We start from the raw sequence: 27,773 nt of genomic DNA, 5'->3' as shown, positions 1-27,773 counted from the left end.
CTTTCACCGAAAACAGTGCGTGTGAAAAGCAGTTCAATCAGCTTAAATGAGTTTACATTAGGGGGCTTGCACTGCCTTAAGAGGATTGCTTTTCCTAAGGTAGACTTGCTGTTCCAGTGCAGGCAGGGCTTAGTGTGTATCGGTACAGCTTTGCTAACCTTACCAAATTTGGTGACACCCACACAATTTTAGCAGCAATCTGCAAGTCTGTGCTCGAGCCAGGATCTAACACGTTTCTGGACACCTGGAGAAATGTCTGACAGGCACACGCTGGGCAGGTGTCAGGAGCACCGGGCTCACTGAAGACATGATGTGAAAATCAGAGTACCCGGGAGCACGCTGCACAACGAAACGCTGCAGAAGTACAAATACACAGGGTGGGGACAGGAGGAAGAGTAAAGCAGAAAGGAGCAACGTTAAGGAAAGATGGAAAAAAAAAAAAAAAAACACAAGGGAGGGGTTGAGGTAGGTTAATCGGTTTTAAGAATAGATGAGATGACAATTAACTGGTATGTTCTTCGTTATTAAAGCTACCGAATAATCAGGAAACCACTCTGAACAAATCTCAGCATCACGTGGTTAGTCGGATGCAGTGCTTGGGTGAAGGGACTTTCACAGTGTTTCCAAAACACTGTTTCTGCATTGCTTACTCTAATGCCAACAAGGCGTCTGAATACGAACGTTTCCGTGACCTCTTGCAACGAGAGAGCAACACCTCCTTCAGCGAGCTGCTTCCCCACGCTCAGGCGGCTCAGGAAACGAGAAGCACTCGCTTGTATTTCCAGTCAGTTCTCACAGGCGGAGGCAACCCACAAAGCCATCACGACAGAAAACCAGCAGTCAGCAACGCTCAAACGCAAGCCAAAGGAACTAAAAATGACCTAAAAAAAAGGGGGCATTTCAACACGGCTGCGTTCACAGCTTTCTGTACGGGATGAGGACCTCACACCAGCCACTGTGTGGCAGGGAAGTTATGGTGCAGATCCCTACTACACCTAAAATCCACACCTGGGCTCCCCAGCGTGTCTTGACCGCGGCCGATGCCAGGAGATATGGGGTTTGCCTCCCCCTTTGCATTCTTCCCCACGCACTGCAAGCCGAGTTGCTGCCGGCTGGTACTAAGGCCCAGTTTCCAGGGCAATTGGCAAAACAAATAAAGACAAGTTGCAAGAAGCTAAAAAAGTGGATTTACTCAAAGCAACGTCCTCCGTGCGCCAGGATGACAGTGTTATTTATGGGGGCACGCAATAGCACAGAACAGGAGCAGATCTTAGCTGCGTCGGCACGGAGCTCGAGCTTCGCTTGCTGATGGACTCGCCTGTCCCAGCTTCAGCTATGCAGTCTCAGCAGCGTACAGGAAAGCTTTGCAGAAAAAAAAATATATATAAACAAATAGCAATTTACTTCTCTCTGCAGCATCCCTTTTAGGAAAGCTGCAGCAGCAATTAACCACACACACCAGGGCTGACAGGCACATGCCATCTGAACGGGGGTAAGCTCTTGGGTATCTCTGCACTGCGTAACTCTAACAAAGTTGAATCCTGCACGCATGATGTCGAGAAATAAAGGTACCACCTTCAGCTCTCGAGGTATTTCCACTACCTGTAGTTTCAAGCAGATAATGTTCTGTATGAAAACCAACATCAAGCAAGCCAAAGCCTCCCCACACCCTGTTTTCCTTCAGCCTAAGCACCGCAGGACTTGAGTTTATTAGGAGCTGTAATTTTACACACAAGTTTACTTGCCAAGCATCCTACTGAATAGCCCTTGCCCATTTTCCAAGTGACAAACAGCTGCAAGACAATACAAATTCACATCCCATTGTCAACAACCCTGAATACCTTCCTCTTCCCAAAAGCCCTTACATGCCAGAACGCAAGCTGAAACGCTACCAAGAGCTTGGTAGGCATGTTAAATAAAACCATTAATCATTTGACGCCAAGTTAAAACATCCCGGTATCTCTAAAACATCTGCAACAGCCCGCATTAATCAGCACATTGTACGGAGTTACTGTATTTAGCTGTTGTATAGCTATGCACAAAAGATAATTTAGTTTTACAGTGCAAATGCCATCTGTCACATTGTCACAGCATGACAAGGTATCACATTACATATTAAACAGACAACACGCCTCGAAAATAAGGCCTATTTTCATGCCACGGTTGTCTTAGAGACTAAAGAACTGGGTTTTCACGGTAGTCACATAATTTAAAAAAAAAAAAAAAATCTCTGGGATAAGAGATACCTATCTGCTCTTTTTTTTTTTTTTTTTAGGTATGGATGTCATTAAAAATGCTATTTTCATCTCACTTGGTAATACAGAACTAAATCAGTTTTCCATCTCTTAAAAAAAAAAAAAAAAGAAAGAAAGAAAAAGCAGAAAGGAGCCCACAGCATGCAGCAGTCATTGTTTACACCACATGATGCCCTGCATTGCCACGCTAATGGTGGTTAACAGCACGTGGGCTTTTCGGATGACAAGCCACTGGACATTAGGTTGATTGTGGTACATCAGAGAGCACACGCATCCAGGAGTGCTGTTGTGCCAAAATCTGTTAGCAAATAGCTTGCACAGGCCTCCTAAACGGCCGGGACAGGGCTTTCAGATGTGGATATACATCATTACTGTGGAAGCCAGGCAAGAATGACATTACAGCACAAGATGTTTTTGTCAGCTTGTCAAAAGACGAAATCACCAAAGAGAAGCGATTAAGTAACACAGGTTGAAAGAAGCTCCTTACTCCCATTACATCTCCATCCAAAATTGCTATTAAGCAAGCGAAGACATTTATGTGACTTTGTTCCCTACCTATGAGCCACTCATCAAGCACCTGTTAGCATCATTAATTGAAATTACATTGTTTTGATGCTTTAACACAACTTCATTACGTTCTGCTTTTCTTTGCCTTTAGGTTGCCGGTGTTTTTTTTGTGTTGGTGGTTTTTTTTTCTTTTTTCTTTTTATTAAACTGGTAGAAACAAGGACGTAACAGCCAAAAATGAACCTCATTTACTTCTGTTGGGAAACCACCCCAGGCCATAATACAAGGCTCCATTTTATTTATGAAATATGCATCTGGAAGAAATAAATAATAATAATAAATAAAGGAACCAACACTTGCAACATATTACCCAGAGAAAAACCTCACTCAAAGCCTACATTTCCATTATTTTATGTTTATACAAAAAAAAAAAAAAAATCCATTCAAAGGGACACACCTCGCTGATTAAAGACATTTCTCAGCTTGTAAGGACACAGTGAAAAATCAGACCACCTGTTTCCCCCAAGCAAGACACACTGACACTTCTGGTGCCTTGTTTTTTTTTAATAGGACAGAATGGAGGTGATTAGCCTGGGCTCCACGGAGGTGTGGTCTGGACAAATTTGGAAACAGGAATACAAAGCAGGGCAGGTATTTGCATCACAGGCGAAGAAGAAGCAAGCAATCATGCTCATTCCAAAACACTGGGGAACAAATAGGTTTCTCCTAAATCCTCTTCTCACAAATTGAAAGAGCTAAGCTGGAGGTAAAACCAACAAATACCTCGCATTTCTGCACAACCCTCCAAATTTAAAAAAAAGAGAAAAAAAAAAAAAAAAACCTCCAAGTGGTTGTGCTGAGTCCCAAAATTCAAGCACAAGCTGAGGCTGTTGTGAATGAAGCAGAACAGAGGGGAGGAAAAGAGAGCTGATGGCAAACACTGCCAGCTGCTCCCTATCTGTTATATCGGTAGCATTGTGCTATCGAGCTTCTCCCAATTGCTACTGGAGCAGTGTGATAAGGGAAGAGTGGCAGCTTTTCTAATAAGTAGGTACCAGGCCGTGTAAAGGTCATAAGTTTTTGACAAACAGAAACAGAGTTAATTTTATAGTACTCTAAGCACTCGCTGCTGGCGCCGGGGAAACGAGCACCGTGTCCTCGTCCTGCGTGTTGCCAAGGAGCAGCAGCATTTGATGTGCACAGCTTGCAGCCCTCTCCGTCCCCCAGCCCCTCTTGGAGTGCCGGCTGCAATCAGAGAGCTTCAGAGGAGCAACAGGACTCCAGAGGCGAGGTCCTAGCTGTAGACTTCAGAGAAACACTGCTGGAATAGGCACGGGAAAAAACATTTGCAGGTTAGGATGCAGGGAGCTGGACGCCTGTGTCCTGCTGTTGGCCCTGGACCAGGTCACCTCCATGCACTGCAGCTTGCTCACCTGGAAGGTAAAGGTGGCAAGACCAACCTCAAGGGCCCGGAGGTATACAGACAGCACCATGTGGGATGAGGGGTCATGACTGAAATCCCTACATGGCACGTGCCTCGTGTGGGTCTTGGCGCTGGACAGAATGGCTTTATTTCTCCCCTAGGAGAACAAATGCCTCTTGATTTGCAGCTATGCCAAGGACATCTGTCCTACAGGACATCTCCTCTCCTGCTCAGTAATAACATATGCAATCTGGAGACAGATTAAATGCACATTTTATTTCAAATCACAGGCACAAGCAGGTCCACAGGAGCGATTTCTCTCTTTCCAGCAAAGGATTATCAGTGATAGAAAAATGTGCATCATCACCAAGATAGAGCAAAGTCTGAGTAAGTTCTCAGGTATTAACAAAATCATCAGTGACATACGAATAAATTATTCTTTGTTCTTTATGCCAAAACCATCATGTCTTGTTTATCCTCTCTTTTCTGGGGAATTTTACGGCTGAACGGAGAACCAGTGGGGTAATATCCCACGAGAGGAGAGAGTAAAAGGAAACCCTCAGTGTGCCTGCGAAAGAACGTATTTCATTTTTAAATGTTTTCTTTCTTCCATTTGTGTTTGGCTTAAATCTATTTGACAGTTACTTGAAGAAAAGTTAGCAACTCCATTTCTAATGTGTTTTTGCCTGTTCTTTACAGGAAATCCCTCATATGAGGGAGAGCATATTTTAGGCCTTTGTCACCTACATGGAGCATTAGGTGAGGGCAATTTCTTCCCTTTTTGAATCACTTCTACAGACCTATCTTAATTTTAAAATAAGTACCATTGTTTCACCAGTTATTTCCCACTCTCAGCATCACAGGGATATGCTTTTAGACTCAGTCTGGAAGTCTAGACCTTACCTTCTCTCACAGTCAAGCTTCCACTAGGAATGGGTGGACAAGGGAACAATAAATCCTCACTTCAAAAACACCCCTACCTTGGCACTGAGGGACGAGGCAGATTAGTAAAAAATAAAAAAAGCCATTCTGGTATTTTAAGTAACATGAGAGGGAAAGCTATGCCAAGAGCAGGTCTCTAGATAACAGCTATTCTGCACTAGAAAGAAAAAATTAGCAAATGTGTCTCCGCAGAGTATAAATGAAGGAGGGAGAAAGAAGGTAAAGGCAAACACGCCAAAGCAAGGAAGAGCCTGCTAATTGGAAGAAAATATAACATATGAATGTGCAAATAAAACAACAAGGGAAATAAACAGGCATACAGTGCTTCACTGCTTGCGCTGAGTACGTGAGAGCCCTAAAGAGGAGAGACGTGCGGCTAAAACCCAAAGGCTTAGCACAGCTTGCATCTAGTCGTTCCAATTTCTAGGCAGCCCTCGCAGCCCGTATAATTTGAAAACAGCGTATCTGCGTGAAACTGGATACAGCAGCAACCCAGCATCGTGATTAACATTTGTTACACGCTTTTCCTCTAACGAAGCGTGGTTCCGAGGGATCTGCAGTGACAGCTTGGTGGAACGGGCCGGGCCCAGGGTCTCACAGCGGACAGCCGTGACAAAATGGCCGCTTCTCCAGAGGGAGCCATGATCCTGGCTGCGGGAGGGCCACCAGCGGGTGCACCCGGTGCCAGGGACCTGCCTGGCCTCGCAGCCCCTTCTCCAGCAGCCCCCAGCCTGAAAGACAGGCGTGAGCACGCAGGATGTGAGAGGAGGCAGCCTGAGTCACTTCTTTCATGGTCACATCGAATTTAATGGCCAAAGGGCTTCTAGCGCTTGACTTCTTACCCACAGCCCACCAGCCAGCCAAACACCCGACTCCAGAAGGGAAAGAACTCTAACAAAGCAGAAGAAGAATGGGGAAAAGGCTGACAGAAGCATCAGAAAGCCCTTTCAGGAAGGTTACCCTCCGCCTAATTGTCTGTAATTCTGCCCGTGTGTGACAAAAGCCGTGAAAGGCAAACGCTGAATGACATACTTCTAATTGCACAGTCCCACTTGATATTTTAACGCATGTCATTGAGGATTTGCCTTTCGCGACTTCTGCCAGCAGCACGGGCAGCCCTCCAGCCAGCCAGAAGCTACATTTTCCCTAACGTGACGCGAGTGCCGAAGATTTTCTTCGCTGCAAGAGCACGGCACAGCCCTGGGACCAGCAGCCACGCTGGTCCCTGCGGCGAGCGGGGTGGGCACTGGGCCAGAGCTCCCCTCTCCTCTCCTTCCCTCTCCTCCTTCTGCTAACCACCTGAGTGGTGATCTCTGAGTTTAGAGCAGCTGAATATCCACTGACTTTAGACACAAAGCAGGCCACCATCCCTTCCAGCTTCACAGCTGAGCCTCCCTGCTGAAGGGCCAGGCAGCAGAGCACCCCCATCCCGTCAGAGGATGGTGGGGAGGAAGGCTGCTCTCGCATATCTGTTCCCAGCCTTGGCAACCACGCTAGTGTACAGCCCTGAGACATCCCTCAAAACCAGGAGGAAGGTGAGAAGAAACTTATCTGAGCAATTCTCAAATGTCTTTGTTTAAAGCCACTGGTTTCCTGAAGCACAACCCCAGCTTTCATCCATAATCCCAGATTTCATCCACGATGCTCAGTGCCTCACTGCTAGTAGAGAAAGGCAACTCTTTCCAAGGCAAAACTTCTTCTGGGAGTGAGCCCTTCCCCTCAAGACACTATGCACCAGTGATGTCCTCTCCTTTACTGACAGCAGCTGCCAGGCATCTTAAAACACCACAAAAACTAAAAGCACCTGCAAGATCTCCCCCAGATTTGGCCTTTGAACTTTGGGGACTTGCTCCTCCTCACTGCTTTTACTTCTAGGTTGGTTTTTGTTTTTGTTTTTTAATTTCCTACCTTAAAGATGCATTTCCTCACTTCCTAAATTAAAGGTGGGAGGAGTGCACGTTGTGCTCAGGATGCTCTGCCGCTTTGCCTCAGCCCCCTGTAGCCTGTTTGCAGTGTTACTGTCAGGGGATAGGAGGCTCGTGACAGTGACAGTAAAACGTTCAGACCAAGCACTGCAAACCAAAATCACAAGCACAATTTGAAAGCCTGACACAAGCAAACAAATCGTTCTGCCACCCGCGTGCACGGGAGCGATGACACTTCACCTCTGCTTAAGTCCTCAGCCTTCGCCCGAGGTACGGATGGATCCCAGCGCATCTCCTGCGTGGCGCCAGCAGCAGCGGCAGGGCTGGGAGGATGCTCGCTCTCTACCTGCCGGGCATTGGATGATAGAGAAAACATGCCGGGAGATCAAGCTGTGGCTGGGAGGAAGATGCTCAGGAGAAAGCGGAGCTCTCCTGTACTTCAGTGAGCCAAGGGAAGGTGAGGGGGAAAGCGAGGGGAGCCCAGGCTCGGTGGTCAGCTGAGCTCCAAGGACCTCGTGATGGGAGCACGGGGCACAGCAAGAGCAATGCAAGCTGCAGACACCAGATAGAGCATGGGTTAATTAAGACTCTGCTCTTAACTGGGGGATGACTTCTGACCAAGATTATTGCAGCTCTCTGAAGCATCAGCACATGAAATGTCAGTGATGTTACAGCCTTCACGGGAAGGCTCCTCATGTGCCAAGCAATTTCCACCTCTGTTTCTAGCCGCCAAGAGCAGCACCTTCACTTTCCTTCTGTGAGACCTACAGACACACCGTGGGGTGGTGGTAGGGGGAGTGAGAGCTGGGGCAGGGAGCCACGGGCTTGAAAACCTGATGCCGGAGAAAGGGCTTGTGAAGGCTGAGGAGACTTCCCACCACACTACCTCCCCAGAGGGTTTGAGGAGATTCCACCTCCATGAGATGTTTGGCTGCTATTAAAAAAGCTTTTTTGCTCAAGTTTTGGGGACATTAGCAGGGGAAGTAAAACAATGTCAGCTGCTTCTTGGCTTAATAGAAACCTTGGAACAACCATCAGCAGACACTCTGACAATCAAGAATATAAAGCAACGCGTGTTTAAGAACTTCATCTTAGCAAGAAAAGGAGGAAAAATATTATCCTGTCATTTTTAAAGAATACTGTTTTCTTCCCTCAAATTGGGAAACTATGAAGTGGGCAAGAATTGGTTGCACGGAATTTTCCTTGCACCCATTCACAATGTCATAATTTATTGCAATAATGATATTCATCTTCACTGAATAATGATTCATAACCAAAAAACAACGAACCTTAGCATGTTTCTTGGTAGCTTCAGCATCAGAGAAGCAGAAGTAGGAGGTGCTTCCAACTGGACAGCATGGAAATACAGGGTGAATGTAAGCGAGCTTTCAAAACAATACCTGAGAGGTTATATGCATGCTACAGTTCCTCATTGCCTTGCTACAATAAAACACACGAAATTGATTTAGGGCCCAAAGTACATTACTGGAATTCAAAGAAAACCAACACGACACTATTTCAAGACGATGGGACAATAGTGGAGGAAAAGCAAAAAGAAGAAAAACGAAAAAAGGAAGAGAAAAGAAGAAAAAACAAAGAGGAAAAAAAATGAAGGCTGCAATCCCTCCCTATGTTCACAGTACTCTATAAAATGCTGAGAGACGTTATTAAACTGAAACAGTCGAGGCAACAGAAGTCGTCCTGGAGTCAGAACGTCCCCTACCCTGCACGTCAAGGCATCTCTACCAAGTCAAACTCAAGTTGCAAGGACCCTTAAATGGCATTAATGCTTAGCACATGCTTCGCCCTTTGTGTGTTCCAACTGCTTCAAACCAAAGAACTCGCGCAGCAAAGAAACGGGAGAATAACTCTGCATGCCCCAACACGGGATGGGGTCTGCTCCAGCAGCCTGCTTGTCCCACCATGGGGGAGGACGGCGTGTTTTACAACCCTGGCCCCATGCGGTGGGACGAGGCAGAAAGGACAGCGTCAGCCACACAGCGGGTGCTGCAGCCACCCTCCCAGTGGGGCGATGGAGCAGCCGGGGGGAAGGAGCAGGGCCACAGGTACATCGCTCTGCCTCTTGGTAAAGGAGCCTCCACGGGGCAGGAGCCAAAGCCAGGGCCTGGAGAAATCCACAGCCTGCTCCAGATCCTTGAGGAGCCAACAAACTCCTTGTGCTCTTCCCTCTTGGCACACTCAGGCACCCAGGTCAAGGCTGAGGTCCCAAGTGAAACAGTGTGGTGGTCGCTCAGAGAGGCCACGCAGCAAGCACGGCAGTAAATGACAACAAAAACAGCCTTTTAAACACATACCCACCAAAAAGGAAAGAAAAAAAGTGCACTCTCATTTAATGGAAAAAGGAAAACAGATGACTGGATCCAAAGTGGTGAGCAGGATATGAGAAGGCAGAGCTGGGTTTTTGTTGTTTTTTCTTTACAGACATATAAAATCAAGAATGGCTTTGGCAGGAGCTGGATAGATAAAAGTGGACCACTTGTAAAGGAATGAGGTGGATTTTTTACTTTTAATTTCTTTCTGAACTTAAAATCTGCCTTAGAGATATTACAGAAAACACTTTCAAGTTTTAAAAAAAAAAGTCACTGGGGACATGAAGGCCTCATTGTTTTCCCCAAACTTTGTATGTCAACACATACACATGCATAAAATCCTTACCTCCCTTCTGAGACATTAAATCCACACAATATCTCTTGGAGAGGGTAAAAAGGAAATGTAGGTCAAGATGTTAAGATAGGGATTGCTTCTGAAAGATGAAAGCGTAAGAGGACTAAGCTTTCATTCCTTATGTTTCTTTGAGATTTCAAACAGAGTGTTATTTGATAATGGTTCCTTTCAGAAAATTGGAATTTAATATAGCTAATTATAAGTTAGAGAATTAATGTACAGTCAGTCCTCCAACTGAGCGGGTATACCATGCTGGTGCTTTTTACCAGCATGCCCCCAGTGCTTATTATAGATCTTTTCTCCAAATACTGAGGCCAATCTGCTCTCTCATTAGGCCGGATGGCCCAGGAGTTTGTGGGAGGAGGGAAAAAATAGAAATCAATGATCTGCAGGGCTGTAATGCTGAGCCGCAGCAAGCAGCCTGGAGTTGTCCTCACAGCACGGCGAAATGCAGGAACAGACCCCACTTGGAAAGGGGAAAGCACAGAAAGTAGAGGACAAAGAATGGAAAACACAAGTAGCGGGAAGGGAAAAGCTCACACAGAAATGGGAGAACACATTTTCCTGGTTCTGATTAGAAGGGTGGGAAAAGGACAAAACAAAAGCAAAGAGAGCGGGGGGAGTACTCCGAATTGTCCACTGCTAACATGGAAGTACGAGCTATCTTAAGTTAAAAATCCTGACCTACATTTCATGGAAGCAAAGAGGTATAAATAGGAGCATCCCTCTGAACACTCCTCGGCAGCGAAGGCAGCTACATTTGGACCAGGAACGGTTTTTCTGCGATTCGGAAGCGAGCCACGCATTGCTGTTTCAGAGCCCAAAATAGGTTTGAGATGCTCTATTTCTAGAGATGGCACAAAACGTGTTCGGCAACATCTGCTGCACACCACTGGTTAGTACGTCAAGTAACGCTGCACTTCGCATGGTCCTAAATGTGCGTAGTACTTGAGTGGGCTTTGGGAAGAAGGAATTTGCATCGCAGGAAGGTCTTCAGCCAACAAGGCTCTCGCAGTTTGTTTTTCACCACGGTTTCAGCCCGAAAACTAAGCCAGCAGATTCCTTTCAGTCCTCCAGCGGAGGTGTGAGCTCCTGCAGTGACGTCTCCTTGCTGAGTAAGGCACGAGCTCTGTTTTAAGGTCTCAGTCAGAAGGGCCATAACCAGTTTCTTCCTCCAAATGGTACCTACACTCAGTCATCAGCTGGATGTGGGGAGAAGGGGCGCGTTTCCAAGTTAATCAGGAAAGATTTCTGATATGAAATTAGCAGACTAATTCCTCTGAAGTCATACTCTTCTTTGGCATGCCCCCACCTGGGTTAGGGGAGGATGTTCCACAGGGAAAAACCCCGCACCCTGGCAGAAGACCCCTCTCCTGTCAGAGAGAACAGCACTCATTTGTGCATAAAACAAACAAGCTAGAAGTGTAACGAGGTCCTTCCTGTCACACTTAGAGCTTTAGGGAGCTGAAGTCTCTGTGACAAGCAGTATTTCTCCACTGCTTTTCGACCTTAGCGAAGAGAAGCAGCGTGCATGGACAGCACTCTCTCCATCAGTCTGCTCACTGGTTCCTGCTGCCTGAAGAAGAACCTGGTGAACCTACTGTCAAGGAGGGAAAATAGTCACGGTTTCCATGAGACTACCCCAACTGAGTCCAAGATGATTTGAGAAGCTTTAAGTAGGGATTTAGTTCACAGTTATAATGTTGATCCAGCCAGATGGTAATCCAGCACCACCTCAACATCTAAGAAACAGTCTAAGAAAGTCTGCTTTTCAGGCCATTAGTGGCAGATGCCTAGAACTACAACAGAAAGAAAGGGAGGTTTCTATGCCTTAACTAACGACCTATTTATTCTGTTTTATGAGCAGAGTACTTGTATATAATCCTCTGCTATGCTCTGGATGCTAATCAACCTTCAAAAGACTTCATGTGCCAGTTTTATTGGAGTGTCTTCCACACTGCCATAAAGTGAACTTCATACAAATAGTCCTACAACCTGGGAGAGATCAACATCGGCTCATGGCTCAAAAACCTCTCTTTCACCAAGAACTCTTACTCTTCACTTCTGGAGACTCTAAATATTCAAGGACATCACTATACTGTGCAAAAGTGATCCATGAAAGAGTGAATTTAAATCTACAGTTGTAAATGGGCTGTGTTTATCTACTTATCTTGTCCTTTTCTATTAGAGAAGGTCATTGCTAGGCAAACGTAAACTGGCATGTGAAGTCCATCTCTGCAGGACAATGAGATAAGGCAAATCTTCTGGGACAGGCTTCCACCCGAATAACACTTGACAAGTAGTCCCTAACCACAGGGACCCCAGCCGCAGCTGCACAAACGTCCATCTCCAATTGATGTAAGGGATGGGGAAGAGTAGTGACAACCTTGCTTCAAGATGATCTGGAATTCAAGCCACACTCTAACAACTTATATCCTTTATTCATAGCTTCTACCTGAAGGCAATCTTTGCTGACCTCCCGAGATGTAGAGGCAGAATGAGTAGGTAGAAAGCACTCTTTTATTATGCTGGCAAAACTAAAATGTTCTTTGCTTACTGTCAAGTAGATTGTCACATTGCAGGGAAGTGCTGGGGCTCTTCTTGGAACCTTCTCCTCACCCCCAGCCCATCCCCGTATGCATCAATTTCAAGGCTCTGCACAACCCTCCTGCTTCATTCTGCCATGAGGCCAGAACGTGAGAGCACACACAAGGCTCTGAAACAAGATCCCAGCATCACAGCAAGAGAGCAGGGGTCAGGAAAAATCAGACAGGGATGAAATTCCTCTCTTCAGCCCTCTCCATCCACCCCACCTGTATCTGAAACGTTTCTGTACAACCAGAATGCCTTTTCCCAATGTCCTATTTGAGAGGACATGCTTCTACTGCTGCCCTAACACCCTCTTGCTAGCTTTGTGGCAACATTTCCTCTCTGAAGAAGAGGAAAAATTGTACTCTGCCACTTCTATCACTTTTAAACATCTTTCAGGCTCTCCATGCACCACAGGCACAACATAAAAACACTGGGGTGCTTAGCAGGCAGAGTAAGCAAAACACCTCTAAACGCAGCTGACCATGAGCACCTTCACCTTTCACAGGTGAGGGATAAGCAAAGGAGGAGAAAAATGTGATTAAATGCTGCTGTAGTCTTCAGGCATTACTCAGAGTGGCTGGCAGGGGCCAAATCTTTTGCAGGAAAAGCATTTTATCTCCTGGCTTCCCAAACGGTACCAGGTCAGCTGAAGAGGTTTCAGGAGTTTGCCAGCTCTGTCTCTCTGTGGGATCCTCAGCAGATTGCTCCAGCTGGGCTCCTTCCAGCTCTTCCCTTTTTCCATTTTAGCATATAGCTTGAATAAAGAAAACAAGATGAAGGCTTTCAAAGATAACGCAGTCTTTCACAAACAGATGCAGAACAAAGCACAGGAAATTCTGAGCAAAGTAAAAAATGAATGTTGTCTGCTCGAGGCTTATCTGGAACGAGTTAGCCTCTTAGTGGACAGATCTGAAACACGCCGACTGCGATTGCAGCGCTCGCTAATGGTCTGGGGAGAGGAGCAAACAGGATGAGTACGGGTGGAAATTCAACTGCCTTCAGCACTTGGAGCAGGCAACTCCTTTGGATGTACCAGAGGCAACACTTGCGAGTCAAATCTGTGCTCGGCTTGTCACTGTCATCCCCACCACCTAAGCACACGGCTCATACATCTGCAGCCATGAACGGACACCCCACTTCAAAGTATTCCAGTCATTTAAATCGAGAAATAAAGGACATCAAAGGCAGATTATAGAAAATGTTTATTCATCTGATCCTGGATACAAAAGCACATTAACTGCCTGTAATAAATCTGTGCTAGTCAGACATACACACACACACACAAAAAAAAGATACGTAAAAAAATGCATGCACATTCATTACAACGTGGAGCGATCTGCTGTGACTGAACAGTGAACGTGCTAAGCTATATTTATTCTCCGGAAAACATTCACCCACAAACACCGAGAAATATCTGCTGTGTGATCGACGCCTCACCAGCATCGGTTATCGAAAGGCAGCAGCTAGTTTAGAATAGTTTCTGGGAGATTTTAACACCATAAAGACCCCATGAAAACCAAACCAAACTGCAGAGGCATGAGCTCAGGAGCAGGCTGATATCACAGGTTGTTCTGAGCAGTAAAACGAAGGTGACTAATTCTTGGGTTCTGTTGCTTAAAAAAGGAGACTGGTTTTCTAGCTTTTCACAGCAGAAATACCACGTTCAAGTGTGGTTTGCTGACTCAAGAGAACTCAGTATCAATCTGCTGAAGGTCCTGTGCACAGGAACAGAGGTAACGGGGTGTTTTTTTGAGGTCAGGAGTAGGTGCACTGGCAACTTGCGGGAATACTTACTGTGCCCATCACTAGTTACAGCCATCTGTCACTGATCTCCACTTTTTCTTCTAAAACCACTTTACTGCCAGCGTTGACATGATAAGGTTTATGGCACACATGACATCTGCGCTGATTAAACACAGCCTAATGGCCTTAAAAACGTCCTGCTGGACCAGCACTCGCAAACTATTTTCCCTCTTTCAGAGAGCAAGCCATTTCTAAAACACCCCCCACGTCAAGCAAAAGCCTCTGTGGAGGTTATAAAGCCCTTGAAGACTGAAAGTCTTGTCTCTAACACTCTGGAAGTGTTAGATACAGTCTTGGACGAATACCACAAAGCTATACAGTAACAATAATTAACAAAAACCTTGTTCAAAGCTAAGCCCAGGCAGCCCTGAGCAAAAAACACAGCTCCTTAGGATTGTCCACATTAACTGCTCTACACAGCCCGTGCGTTTGACTGAAACTCTTCTCCACTTTGACTTGTGACACTATTTCCCATTGCATTGCTATTTTCTTAATAAAACAGAGCATTCTAATTCAATGACGGATTTTTCTTTCCCTGTTGCCTTACTGGTTACATCCCTCATTGTCTGTCCTTCAGACTGAAAACACCAGTTACTTAGTGCACGGTTTCCTTCTGCCATTCATGAGTAATGGGGTAGCAACGTGAGGACTGAAATTTAAACCCTCTTTCCAACCTGCAGACCTTTTGTCTCCACTGGAACATTTTAATCGACACTAAAATAATAATAGTGATGAACACTGGGCATCCAAGAGACAAAAAAAGCCGAAGTATCTTTCTCCCCACTCCCATGCCTCCAGACAGGCGTTGTTTCTAAACAGAGAAGCATTTTGCTCACTTTTTCTGAGCGCACTGCTGCATCGCTGCCTTCATCTCCACTTGGTGTCCAAATTTCACGCAAACAAGTTTCCATCCCCTCTGATCCGCTGGGCAAATCATACTATGGAACCCCATCATTTACGCTACCTTTAACATTAACAGCTGCTTAATTTTGATTTGATTTCTGTGTGAGCCACAAGCTAACTCTTTACCGCCTCTTGGTGCAACTCAACAGCTGGAGAAAGCTGCCAGCACCACCACTTCTTGCCTCAGAGGATTACCAGCACACTCTTCATCCACCCCAACCTGCCAGAGTTTGAAGGATAATGCTCTAAAGAGGATCTCTCTGGTTTTCAACCTCCTCATAAAAGTCTAAAAAAATAAAATCTAAAAAAAAATAGTTGGAAATTTAAAATTCCTTATCTGCCAACCAGGGAAATGGTTGGTTTTGAGTACCAGGCACTGCATCTCACCAGAGAAAGTACCACTAAAAACCTATTTTTCCAGCAACTTATGTATATTTTGACATAACGTTTCTAGAGTCAGCTCAAGTAACACAAGACCCGATGCATATCTTGGTACAGATCTGTACAGACTTAACGTTCGTCAAAGAAGCCACTACATGCGAGTTATATGTCACGCTCATTTACAGAACAAGCAAACAGGAATTGACAAAGGGTCCAAGTTGTGACAGAGCTGCCAATTGTACAAGGTATTTGAGAAAGCGCTGTCCTTTCGGCTGTACGTGCCAGACAAAAAGATTGCCAGCCTAAATCCAGACCCTGGAATTTTATGGCTGCAGAAAACTGACTGAAGCTGTTTGTTTGTCCACACTCAAGGGTGTTCTCTTTACTGCTGCTACAAACAGTAAACCCAAGGCAGCAGTTATGCAGAAATGACCCTGAACCAAGGAAAACAAAATTGCTGTCCCCTGGTTGGGGTTAAGGCAAAGCTTTATTTCACAGCCAGCCCATGCAATGCATTTCACCACTACATCAGGGGTGCCTTTTTTGTTAGTTTGTTTTAAAAATACCTTCTTCTAACTCCTACGACTGCAAAATGTTTTTCTCCATTTTTTTTTTTAGCTGCATCTTTCTTTGCTCCTGTTTCTGGCAACTGCTGCCCCTTCCAGCACTGAGGCTGCAGTTAGCGAAGGCAACTGCACCAGTCCTAAGGCTGTGGTTAGAAAAGATGACCATGCCAAGTGAGCATCAGGTGGCACTAATCCCATCTCCTTCTCCAGCTTTCAGTCAACATACACTGTACCCTCAGCCACTTCTGATCCCTTTCCTTACCTTACTTATTTTAGGCCTACAATAACTCAGTCTCCTGCAGACTGTGTATGCTCTTCTGCAGATAATTCGTTGCTTTTTTTTTTTTTTAATTTTCCGCTACCTACAATTAAAAATATGCAGAGACGGAATTATTTTTGGAATTACTTCGACTAGAAATACACACAGGGACAACAGCAACTTTTTTTTAGGTGGCAGTGAAATGAAGCTTTAGGAAAATTAATTCTGCAGTTCCGCTGTTCCTTTCCCTATTCAAAAAATGTCCACCTCCTATCTTTTAGGGAAAGGGGATGGCGGGTGCCCAGCACGAGAAATTTTTCTGGCAGTCCTGCAAAATATAGAAATCACATGAACATGGGAGCACAACTTGGGCATAACTGAAGAGCGTAGAGATCACACAGGGTGTAATTTCGAACTTTTATAAGCGGTAATGATGGAAAAGGCAAAAAAAAAGCCTGTGTCAGCTGATGAACAAGTCCCTGGCAGGCTCGAGAATGAATTCTGTTCTAAAAACAAAGAAAGGAAAAGAGATTTGGAAATTTTCAGCGGAGTCCAACCCCAACATCCTGTTATTTATTTGTTAATCTTTAAATTGACTTGACAGCAAGTACCGAAGTGAAAGTGATGTTGAGTGCCATGACAAATCTGCTCAAATGCTTATTTTCTGAACCTTTTAGTTGAAAACATCTATATTTAATCACAGTTTAAAAACTAGCCAAACAGGCTGCTTACGCTGAATGTAAAGGGAAAATATTGCAAGGTTGAAAGAGGTGTTTCTGTTTCTGTAAATGCATTTTTAAAATCCACTTACACTGACAAGGGTCCTTGGCACACTTACAATCTTCTACTAAAGCTTAGGAGAGGCAGACAGACAGACATTGCCTACTGTCAACAAATGCAATTTCACATCGCTGATGGAGTAAAAAGCTCCCTAGACAAACGTTAGCGTAAAACCTTCTCCCAATATTTAATTGAAGCCTTCAAAAATAAGAGAGATGAAGTTACTATGTCTGAATCATCAAGAGCAGAGCCATGCCCTCAGCCTGGAGAAGAGGTGGTCACCCCTCTGGCAGCTGCTGCCTCCCCCTACGTATTTGGCTTTTTGCAAATAAGGCACAGCACTGAGCCGAATCTCCCAGCTTAGCTGTGTTTAAGCATCTCCATCATCTCTGTCACAATTTTTATGCCATGCTTGGGGTACTGTCTACAAGGTTTCCCTCTCATTTCTTTCCCAATGTTTTCCCTCTCATATATTCTACTTCCAAGGAGCTCATGTTTGCCACAAGTTTAACATCGCTGGCATGTTTGGAAATTGCCGTGACACCTTCTGTACAGCAGCGCACTATATGCTTGAATAATTCTATTGTTTCCTTTGCTATTTCTTTCAAATTACAAAGCACCTTAAACCAACACGCAAACTTCCGCGCTTTCTCCATTTACAAAATGCCAACACTTCTGCATCACAAACTTCTTCTTTATCACCAGTTTCTAAAAATAAAATTGAAAATCTGTGTCATAAAACTTTGCTTTCTGATGTACTCTTCTAAGGGTACTGATTTTGTTCTCATAAAAAGAATGCAAGCGATAATTACAGCTTTTATTGCCTTTTTTTTTTTTTTTTTTAAAACACTGTCTTATTTTTCATTCTAAGCTACGCAAGAAGAAAACTATTTCCCAGGGGATTTAGCTTTCCTCTTAGACAAGGATCTCTGTAAATTGGTTTCACAATTCCAAACACCAATCCCTATTCTTAAAATCTGAACGCAAATGACAGGCAGCAGTAATCAAAATCACTAAAGAGGTCCCTCTGGGTTTTCCAGTCTACGACCTTGTTTCCATAATCAGAGTTTCAGTATCCCATTTAGGGCTACAAAAGGGTTTCCTGACAACCTACAGAGACATCTCCTTTGGATTTTATATTCCCAAGTACTGTAGAAGAATACAGCAAACAGTGTACTGTAGGGTGGCATTCTGTACTCTGCGAATACCTGGAGCCAACATAAACAGGCATGCGATACATCCACTGATACCACAACCAACATACACCCGTTCCTCTTCCTCTGAAATCCTTCTGCTGGGGCAAGTAATAAAAAAAACAACCAACCAAAAAGAAAATAAGACTCAAGAAAGCAGAAACCCAGAGCAGGATGGAAAAGTAATGAGCAGCACAAACATATAAGCAAAAATTATCAGGTGAAAAGGGTATACAAAAAAAAAAGGTAGTACTGGGGAGACCTGCAAACACCCCCTTTTACTCCTCCCCCCAAAAAAAGAAACTCTACTTTATTCATAATCAAATAAGTAATAGGGATTCAGGCACAAACTGCGCGAGACTGCCTTCAGGATAACAGATATCTTTAATTGTGAGGCAGGGGCTGCCAAGTTATTATAACACAGTTAATCTCCAAAACTCATTTGAATTCCTCCATTTTGTTTTATTAATTTCAGCAGTCCGCATTATTCTGCCTGGAATTTAATTGTCTCTGTGCCACCGCTGGTCCATCTTCGAGCCTGCAGAAGCTTGAGCACAGAGAAGGCTCCTATTAACGGGCTCGCCTCTCAACATTTCAACTGAACTTGCTTTTTCACACTTATCAATTAAAAAGGCACCACTATTCCAGCTGCCAAATCGTTAACTGTACCTCTGTACTCAGCAGCTGAAATACCATTGATAATAATTTTCACACAAGTTCAACGGTGGCTTGGAGAACACTGGCCAAACAACAGTTGTAGCATGTTTATGCAACATCAGCCACTCTGAATCTGCAAAAACTATTTAAATACACCAGTTGCAAAGGGCTAGTGGATATTTTACCTTCCTCTATTACCAGAAGCCAGTACTTTCTAAGGAAACAATTAGAGATTGCAAGCTTGTAAATAAACGTAAGGGGATGACAGTTATAAAACCAGAACAAACAAACTCTGCCTACAGATGGTGGCACCAAGATCAAACCGTGCAGTCCTCTGAGCTCTCAGAAGTACACCAGACCAGGCTCCTCTTCCACCTGCAGCACAGAACTCAGAGCTTGAAGCAGGGCCCTTCCTCCTCCTCCTGGAAATGGTTAAATTTGCCAGGTACTGGAAGGCGACCTGTAATTCAATTTTCAACAACTGGAGGAGCAATAACCTTTAAAGGTCACTAGGGACAGTAACAGGGTTGTGCAGCACAAACCCCAAAATGGATGCAACCTTTAAAAGCTGGGGTAAGGAGGGAGGAAGAGGAGGACATTCAGAGTGATGGTGTTCATCTTGCCAAGAAACCATTATACATGACCAGCCCTGCTTTTCTGGAAGGGGCTGAACACCCACCTGCTGATGGGAAGCAGCAAATGAATCCCTTGGTTGGCTTTGTTTGTGCACACAACTTTTGCTTTACCTAATAAACCATCTTTCATCTAAACTCATGAGCTCTTGCACTTTTAGGTTCCAATTCTCTCCCACATCCTACCTGGGGAGAGTGAGCTGTGTGGCACTTAGATGCCTACTGGGGTTAAAACCACAACAGGAGACATGAAACACGTTTAAATTATTTCAGCAGATCTTTTTTCCCCCACGAGAGCAATGGGTGCTGAATATTAATAATGAAATTCTCAAAAGAAACATTTAACTGCAATAGTACCTTTTGGAGTAGCACACAAGAAACACTGGTTGTGGTCTTCATACTGAGCAAAGGATATTTGCAAGGAAATGTTTTTTAACTCTAACAGTATAAAATCATGAATTTAAGTCTAACCTCGAAATTACTGCATTCTCCCAAATTTAAAATAGCTTGGTATGTTCTTAGGATGACCTGCTTTTTCCTCTGTCCACAGAGACGTGTGGATTTGAAAATACATAGCTATGTTTTTTTCAAAAGATTTAATGAGCAAACTCCATGTTTTAATAGATTTTCTTAATGTCACCACACTGTATCAGTCCTCCTCCCTTTTGCAAAGCTCTCCTCTATATAATGACACACACTCTTCCAAATATTAGTGGATAAAAAAAAGCTTTTGGTCAACAATGTTGAAACAGAGCTGCTCTGAGAAGGGACATTTAACAAATCAATTAACAAACAAGAGGAGTGAAACAATATAATTCTATCTCAAAATAAGTAAATAAGCAAGCAAGCCAAAACCCTCACAGAATTGATCACCTACTTTTGTGAAGAAGCAAAAGCACCAAACAATATAATCCTAAATGTGAGAGGCAAGCTCTGAAGATGTGAGCCATGCCATCAACAGAGGAAGCCTGTGGCATATTCCACGTCTGGTACCTGCATCCCTACAGCATTCCCAGCCAACTCACTTTTCATCTAAGCTGCCTTTGGAGAAACTAGACACCATAAAAACCTCAGTCATCCTGTAACCTGGCACGCCATCAAAGCCTCCTAACACACAATTACTGTGCTTCACGCCTTTAGACTTTTTCCTTTGACTAAACAAAACCCCCACAATAGAATAAGAAACTTTCCAAGAGAAATTGTGTTTGACAGAAGATCAATGATGCAGAGGTGTTTGAGGGGAAAAAAAAAGCCAGCACTGTTTTGTGTACACCTCCAAGCTTATTAATGGCTTGCTGCTAAAGCTGGATGCCCCTTCCCATCAGATCAGCATTTGATATTATTACTGAACTCCGAAGTCTGAGGTCTTCTTTAATCACGTTAAGGAGTTTGCAATTGCTTACGCAATACAGCAACGTTATTGTGCTGCCTGCAGTTATTCAGCCATTCCCCCAGGTTTTTGCCTCGTCGGCAATAACACTCAGGCAAAACACGGTGAAATTTGACTCACCGTGTCAAAAACACAAGCTACGTATAAATATGAATAACCTACTGAGTAAGCACCCAGCTGCTGCTTTAACGCATTAGCGCATGTATAATTATACACATGCTTAAAAGGAGCCGCCATAAACTTCCATAAAGAAACAAATAAGCTCTTGTGAGTGAAGAGAGAGCCGTAAGGCTGCTCAGAAACCCGAATCCTGCTACTCATCGCTTTCAAGGCTCAAGCCAGCATGACAGAGCCTTTTCAAGAAGGGGTCCTATGTCAGTGAGTCAATCGGAAAGAGGCGCGCTCTGTATTCACCTCTAAGAAACACAGCTTTTTTTGTAAGCAAGATGTAAGGGAAAGGGATGAGAAACAGATGATGATAATAATAATAAACAACAGCAGCAGCAATTGGACAGTGTCAAAGGATTGCGGAAATGAAATTGAACTCCTTTAAAGCCCCTATCATACAGGTTTTTCTGCATTTCCTTATAAAACCTTTAAACTCCCTGAACAACTGAACTACGGGAAGCCGACGTCCCACTGTGTACGTCCTCAGCCCCCACAAATCTTTTTACACAGGTCCAAGGTCACTTCACCTCTGGGCACAGCACAGACCAAGACCTCTCCAGAGTTACTGGCGCTGGTTAGCCAGTTTCTTGCACACAGGTGACACAGAACAGGCAGGTACATTCAAGATAACTTATTCAGACCATTTCCATTTTTCTGCTCACAAATTTTCACTGCATTTGTAAGAAATCAAACACCTTCTCTGTTGATGTATTTGGTACATTATGGAGCAGACAGACCAGAGGAGCCTTCTACCAAACAGCTTTGCCCTTGCCCTGGCCTCCTGCCCACCACATACCCTCCACCCTGATCCCTATCTACATCAGTTCACCAGAACCAGAAACACATGGATTGTTCAAACCAGGCATTATAAGCGCTTCAGAAACAAGTTCTGCGTAGTTCAAAAGGGCACAGTGCACGCCAGATGGTACACCGGTCTACTTCCTCGCTACAGCAAAGAACTGCATCTGAAACAACTGCATCCTCGCAGCGATACCAGGGAGGCAGCTTACCGTTCACTGCCTTGAGGCTTCCGCTAATGCCATCGCCATGTTGCCGCTTCTGTGCGTTCTTGAACTCCTTCAGAGATAAATAAAGGACCTTCCGCACCACCCTCTCCTCTGACCAGGGAATCCCATCGCTGTCGTCCTAAAGATGGAAGCAGATTGGAGACGTTAAGTATATGCATCAGAAAGAACGACGACTAAAAAAAAAAAACAAACAAAACCCAAAAACCTAGAGCTAGACAGATTATGTTTAATTAACCAAAAAAAAGATATGCTGAAGAAAAATACTGGGTAACAAAATGCAACCTAAACTCAGGAAGCACTAACACAGAACAGAAACATAACCATCATCATCGAATCAGACCATTAGTCCCTATAATCCCTTACTCTGCAAACAGCAGTAGCTGTCTACCAGGTGTTAGACAACAGGTAAAAATTCATTTGTTAAAATTCTCATAATGAATCCCTCTGCCTTATGGATAAATTTATCACAACCAGGAACTGCTCTTCCAGACAAGTAAGAGAAAGCTAAAAAAAAAGATAAAATTAATTTCAGTGTTGCATAGAACTCAGTTCTGTGAACCAACCTTTCTTATGGCCATTGTGGCCTTGTTTTGTGCCCCTTGGCTTAGGATTTTTGCATACTGATACTACATTATTGGCTCTCTGGTTTAGTGATTTATATTTATTGCAGCATTACAATGTCGCTGATAACAATGAAGTTATTCTGAATTTATCTCAGTGTAAAGCCAAGTGGAATTTGGCCCATGGGGCATATGTTTCCCACTTCATTTTTAGAAGACAAATGCTATATTGTCAAAAAGAATACTAGCGTATGTCATATTTAGTACTTGCTTTACTTAAAAGATTAATTCCCTGGAAAAGCATTTCCCTAAAGCCTTTAGCATTCAAATAAATTAAGTCAGCAAATTGATATAAAGACATAAGTGAAATCAGGTGCGTCTTTTTTTTTTTTTTTTTTAATGTATATCACATTTTCATAAGTCCTACTATTATTATCTCAGCGCCTTTAATACCGTTATTTGAGCATTCTGGTTCTTGAATTCCTCAAAGACTACATCACTGACAAGAAAAAAAATTATGTTTCCAGGCAGGACTTGTTTAGGTAAGCGTACCACAGCACACTGCCACACAGCGCTGGAAAACCACAACACCCACATTAGCTGTCCACACCGGGCAGCAAGAGAGTTTACACTGTCCCGTGTGTAAAAGACGTAACCAACGCGACCGATTTTTAAAAAATAAACTTAGTTTAGGGTGCCCATCGATAGCTTTCCCTTTGCTCCTCTAGCACGACGCTAGCATTCAGCTGCTGAACTGTGATCAAAAACATTTTTCCCCCCAACTGTACGACAAATTACTTGGGGAAAAAAAAAAAAAAAAAAAAAAAGGACAAAACAATGATTGCAGTGAAAGCGGTTATCATTTTGGCAGCAGGATGTGCATTTTGCACAAGGGAGCAACTCCCACACTGACCAGCACTGAGCTATGCCCGGAGAGCTTTAGTGCTTAGGGACCTCCAGGCCAAGAAAGCTTGGTAACTGAACATCCATGGCAAAGGAAAAAGAAAAAAAAATCTCCAGGTAGGAATTTAAAATGGACTAGTACATCCTGTTGTTTTGTCAGCAGAGCTGACAATTTGTATAAAACAAACAACTTTGGCTTGCCATTTTGCTGCCAACACAACTTCAGCCCTAACCAGAATGGATGGTGGATACGGATGGTCACAGCTTGCTCGATTTTAACAAAAGTTGCCCAAGAGGCAACATTTTTGTTACCATAGGCTGGTAGGTACTGAAAAGAAACCAGGAAAGGAAACCCATCTGCAGAGAGCGCCTAACAGCAGGGGCCTAGCTGGCCTTCACACATTTCTGGTTTTACAACAGATTACGAGGTAACTACTAATTGAATCCTTAAGGAAACCGTGCTTGGTTTGGAAATATGTGTAAGCATCTGTGCCATTTATTTGTCCACGTTATCGACACAAGCCTGAGGACGTCTCTTGTTCCCTTCATGTGTATTTTTAGAAAATTCTTTACAGAAGGGGCAGCAAACATGAGGACAAGGATTAACCACCCTCCGGCCGTTCACCTGAGGCCCACGTGAGGCACACAGAAAGCCCCGACAAGAGGAACCACCCCCTCACCCTGTGTTTTTATGCACTTTAAGCCAGGGAGACAGAAGAAATAGGCTTGTAATTCTCCAACCCAGAGCATGCACACCATACTGGAAGACATGCTGCCTTTCTCAGCCTCTGCCAGCCTGAGGTGTCTCTCCACAAAACACCAGGCCTACCCCAAAATGGGGGAGCCACCAACAACCACGGCTCCTTCACCTCTCTGGGAGCATTCCCCCAAAGTGCCCATTCTCTGGGCACTCACTGACCAGGTGGCAGCAGGGACAAGTCACCTTTGGAGGACACAACCGAGTCCCTGGGCCACGCTGGTTGCAGCCTTCACTCAGCAGGCAAGGAGACGACCACCACATGAGAGATTTTACAATCTCCTTTCAGCCACCTTCCTGAAATATTTCTGTAAACAGCCCGAGGTCATCTCCCTCTCCCCAGATGTATGTGTGAAAGGACAGCACGTGGCTGGCACTTGATTTCTGAAGGGACAACACAACCTCCATGGTGCCTGAAGAAGGGCCATGGTGTCACCAGCAATGGCGCAGCCCCCAGGCGATGGGAACAAAGACCTCTTTCGGCAACCCCTGAAGTGACGCAGCCACATTTCACAGTGCTCCCAAGTTGTGGGGCTGCAAAACCAGGGTGAACCGTGTCGGCCTCATCCCCACATCTGTAAGAGCAGCGGTCTCAACACAACTGTTTACAGAGGAGTCTCTCCACATCAGAGCCTCTGCCACCCCAGCCGTGCCGAGGCTGCAGTCTCCATCCTGCCGACGCCACTTTGTTGTGGGCTTTCCCAGCTCCCATTGCCCGGCCCGAAAAAAGACCTCAAGCTCTCCAACACTGTGTTATCCAAGGTCAGCAAAATAAGGGGCTAAGCCAGTGCCAATGCCCACATTTATGTGGCTCCATATGTAGGAGCAATAAAAATCTTTCACAATCATCGACTGCATCACCCCTCTAGCGTGCAGCACAAAAGCAGCCACAAGCCAGAGAGCAGCTGACTCGGCACCCAGCTGGGCTCTTGCAGAGAAGCAGCTCCGGCTCCCGACACGTTTAACCATAATTACATGGGTCAGATCGTCTCTGCCTCGCCACACCACCGAGGGAGAGCCACAGCGCGCCCTGCTCCATGCTCCCACAGCCAGCTGGAAGAGTTGCCTCACCGCAGCAAAGCGACGCGCGTGCACCCAGAACTCTTCAGAAATACCCTCAAGTAAAAGCCTGGAGGAATTTAATGTATGTAACTTCCCCCCATAAAAAAACATCACCAAAAAAAAAAACAACAACCCTCAAAGGGACTGACTTGATCGCTGCCTTTAAACATTTCCACAGGGAGCAGAAATTTGATAATAGATGGCTCTTGAGGCTGACAGAGAGGGGTATAATATTATCCAACAGCTGGAACTCGAATTCAGAAAAATTTAAGTTGGAATTACAGAACAATTTCTTTAACTGTGCAAGTAATTAGACACTGAAACAACTTATGGGGAACCAATGGATTGCCTGTTATTGACTTAGACCCAAAAAAGCACCAAATAGCATCTTAAACAGTATATTCATCACTGCAAGCTCATAGCTTTTGTTGTGCAGAAGGACAGTCTAGAAGATTTTTACCTCTTGGTTTGGTTGCAAGATTAGCTCACAGACTTGATATTTAAAAAAAAAAAAAAAAAAAAAGGAAGAAAACAACCAGGTAAACCCTGGGGCAGAATTAAAAAAGAAAACTGCATCATTTCCTTTAAACTTCTAAAAAAAAAAAAAATTCAACCATGCCACCTTCTTTGTTATGCCATTTCTGGGAAACTGCATGTCGTACATTTATATCTGAACTTCAGCTAGCAGGGCAGCCAAGTGACAGGTCAGCAAGTTCAATATGAGGGGACGGGCATGAGCACAACCTCCACTGACCTACGTGGTATGCTCGTGCACAGGACTCTGTTAGGGATGGCAGGGCAGCCCTCTCTGTCCAGCCTGACTGGGAGCTTGCCTCCAGCTCCACGGCTTCGGAGATGATGTATGGAGAACAGCATCTCTACAGACTCCTAATGTGGGAAGAACTCTATATATCTGCGTGTTTTTACTATACACGTATTAAATGTATAGAATACTTCAGACATATAACACTCATATATTTTAGTGTATATATACACGTACATATAAATATGTATGAATTAATATATAATACACATAAATATAACTATAGAAATGCACATATAAATAACATTAATCAATATATATGTGTGTACATGTGAAACGGGATCGAAATGTGTACCACCCATATCTTTCACCCTTCACCTACAGCTTGGCATCTGCCCACTGCAGCTCAGCTGTCTATCTCGTGCACGTGGCCTGCATGCAGGCTTCCTATTTCTGAAGTTAACCCCCAAAAAAAGACAGGAGAGGCAGGCTTCGTGCCACCTCCCGGGCAGGCGAGGTGTCACCCTGAAGCAGCATGCACTGTGGTGTGCTGTGCTGCTCCACAACAAGCATCCCGAGCACATGCATACACGTGACACACATTTCTCCATTCATTCATCACCAGGTATCACATTCTCCAGGCTGGCCCAGCCTTGCCTTAAGCAAACAGGAGCCACAGTTCACAGGGTAAAACAGGGCTGGAACAAGGGAGAATGCATTGAGCACTCAAAGCTATTTGTTTTACTTTATGTAAATACTTTAACAGCAGTGATGGTTTTATTTGAAAAGTCAGGACTTTGTAAGGTACAAAGATACTTATAAGCATGTGTGTTATGACTCAGAGCGGCTGGCGTATTTCCAGCTCCCTCTTTGGGTCTTTCCCAAGCACGCATCTCCTGACCCCATTTCTTCATACCAGGTTGCAGAAAGCAAAACAACAAAACACAAACCCTCTCTTTTTTCTTTTTCCAGCGCTGTAGCCAATGCTCAGTTAAAATCACTGTGGCACCCAGTGCCCTAAATGAATATGCTTTCATGGTTCAACAGCCCCCAGAGAGTCTTTCCCGCAGACGTAAGAAGGTCATTTTGAAGCAATGGGAAAAATAAACCACAAGCTTCTACCCTTTCCTCAAGGATATTTTTTAAGGAAAACTATTTCAAAGGGTTTTTTTCTCTTTTTTTTTTCCTGTGTTTAGTTAGCAACGAAACAAAAATCTGTCTCTTGCATGAAAAACAGACAACACATTTTCAGAGATCATATAAATTACTTTTCAGTTGAAGGACCAAAATGGAAATGTTTGTTTACTACATTCAAGACCTGCAACAGATTTTGCCTTTTGGCTGTATATTATCTATGGAAAACAGCTAGACCTGTTTTTCTCTAAAAGGGAAAGCAGACCTAAGAGAAATAGGTGGAAAACCTAGATATGACTTCCAAGACTGAAAGAGATCTCCCGTGCAGTCTTGGGCAAGTTACCACCGCTGCGAGTGATTAGCATGCTTATTCATTTACAGATCCCACTTCCCCTGCACACGAGCAGCACAGGGTGAACCTCTTGAGAAAGTGCAAAGTCTTACTACTCGACGAACACACGGACTTCCCCTGCCGCGTTGGCAGAGGTCTCCGTTGCATCATAAA

General features: G+C 44.3%; 1 protein-coding gene across 1 annotated transcript in view; it reads right to left on the bottom strand.

Moving 5' to 3' along the window:
• JARID2 (jumonji and AT-rich interaction domain containing 2) overlaps positions 1-27,773 on the bottom strand; it is a 202,574-nt gene that overhangs the window by 91,690 nt on the left and 83,111 nt on the right. The window contains 1 exon segment of the mRNA XM_068672023.1: positions 22,072-22,207. Within this exon segment, the coding sequence (XP_068528124.1) occupies positions 22,072-22,207 (136 nt within the window).

Source organism: Anas acuta, chromosome 2 (genome assembly GCF_963932015.1).
Source record: "Anas acuta chromosome 2, bAnaAcu1.1, whole genome shotgun sequence".
Classification (NCBI taxonomy): Eukaryota; Metazoa; Chordata; class Aves; order Anseriformes; family Anatidae; genus Anas; species Anas acuta.
Note: the sequence above shows the minus strand (reverse complement) of the source record. Positions and strands in the feature narration are given on the sequence as shown.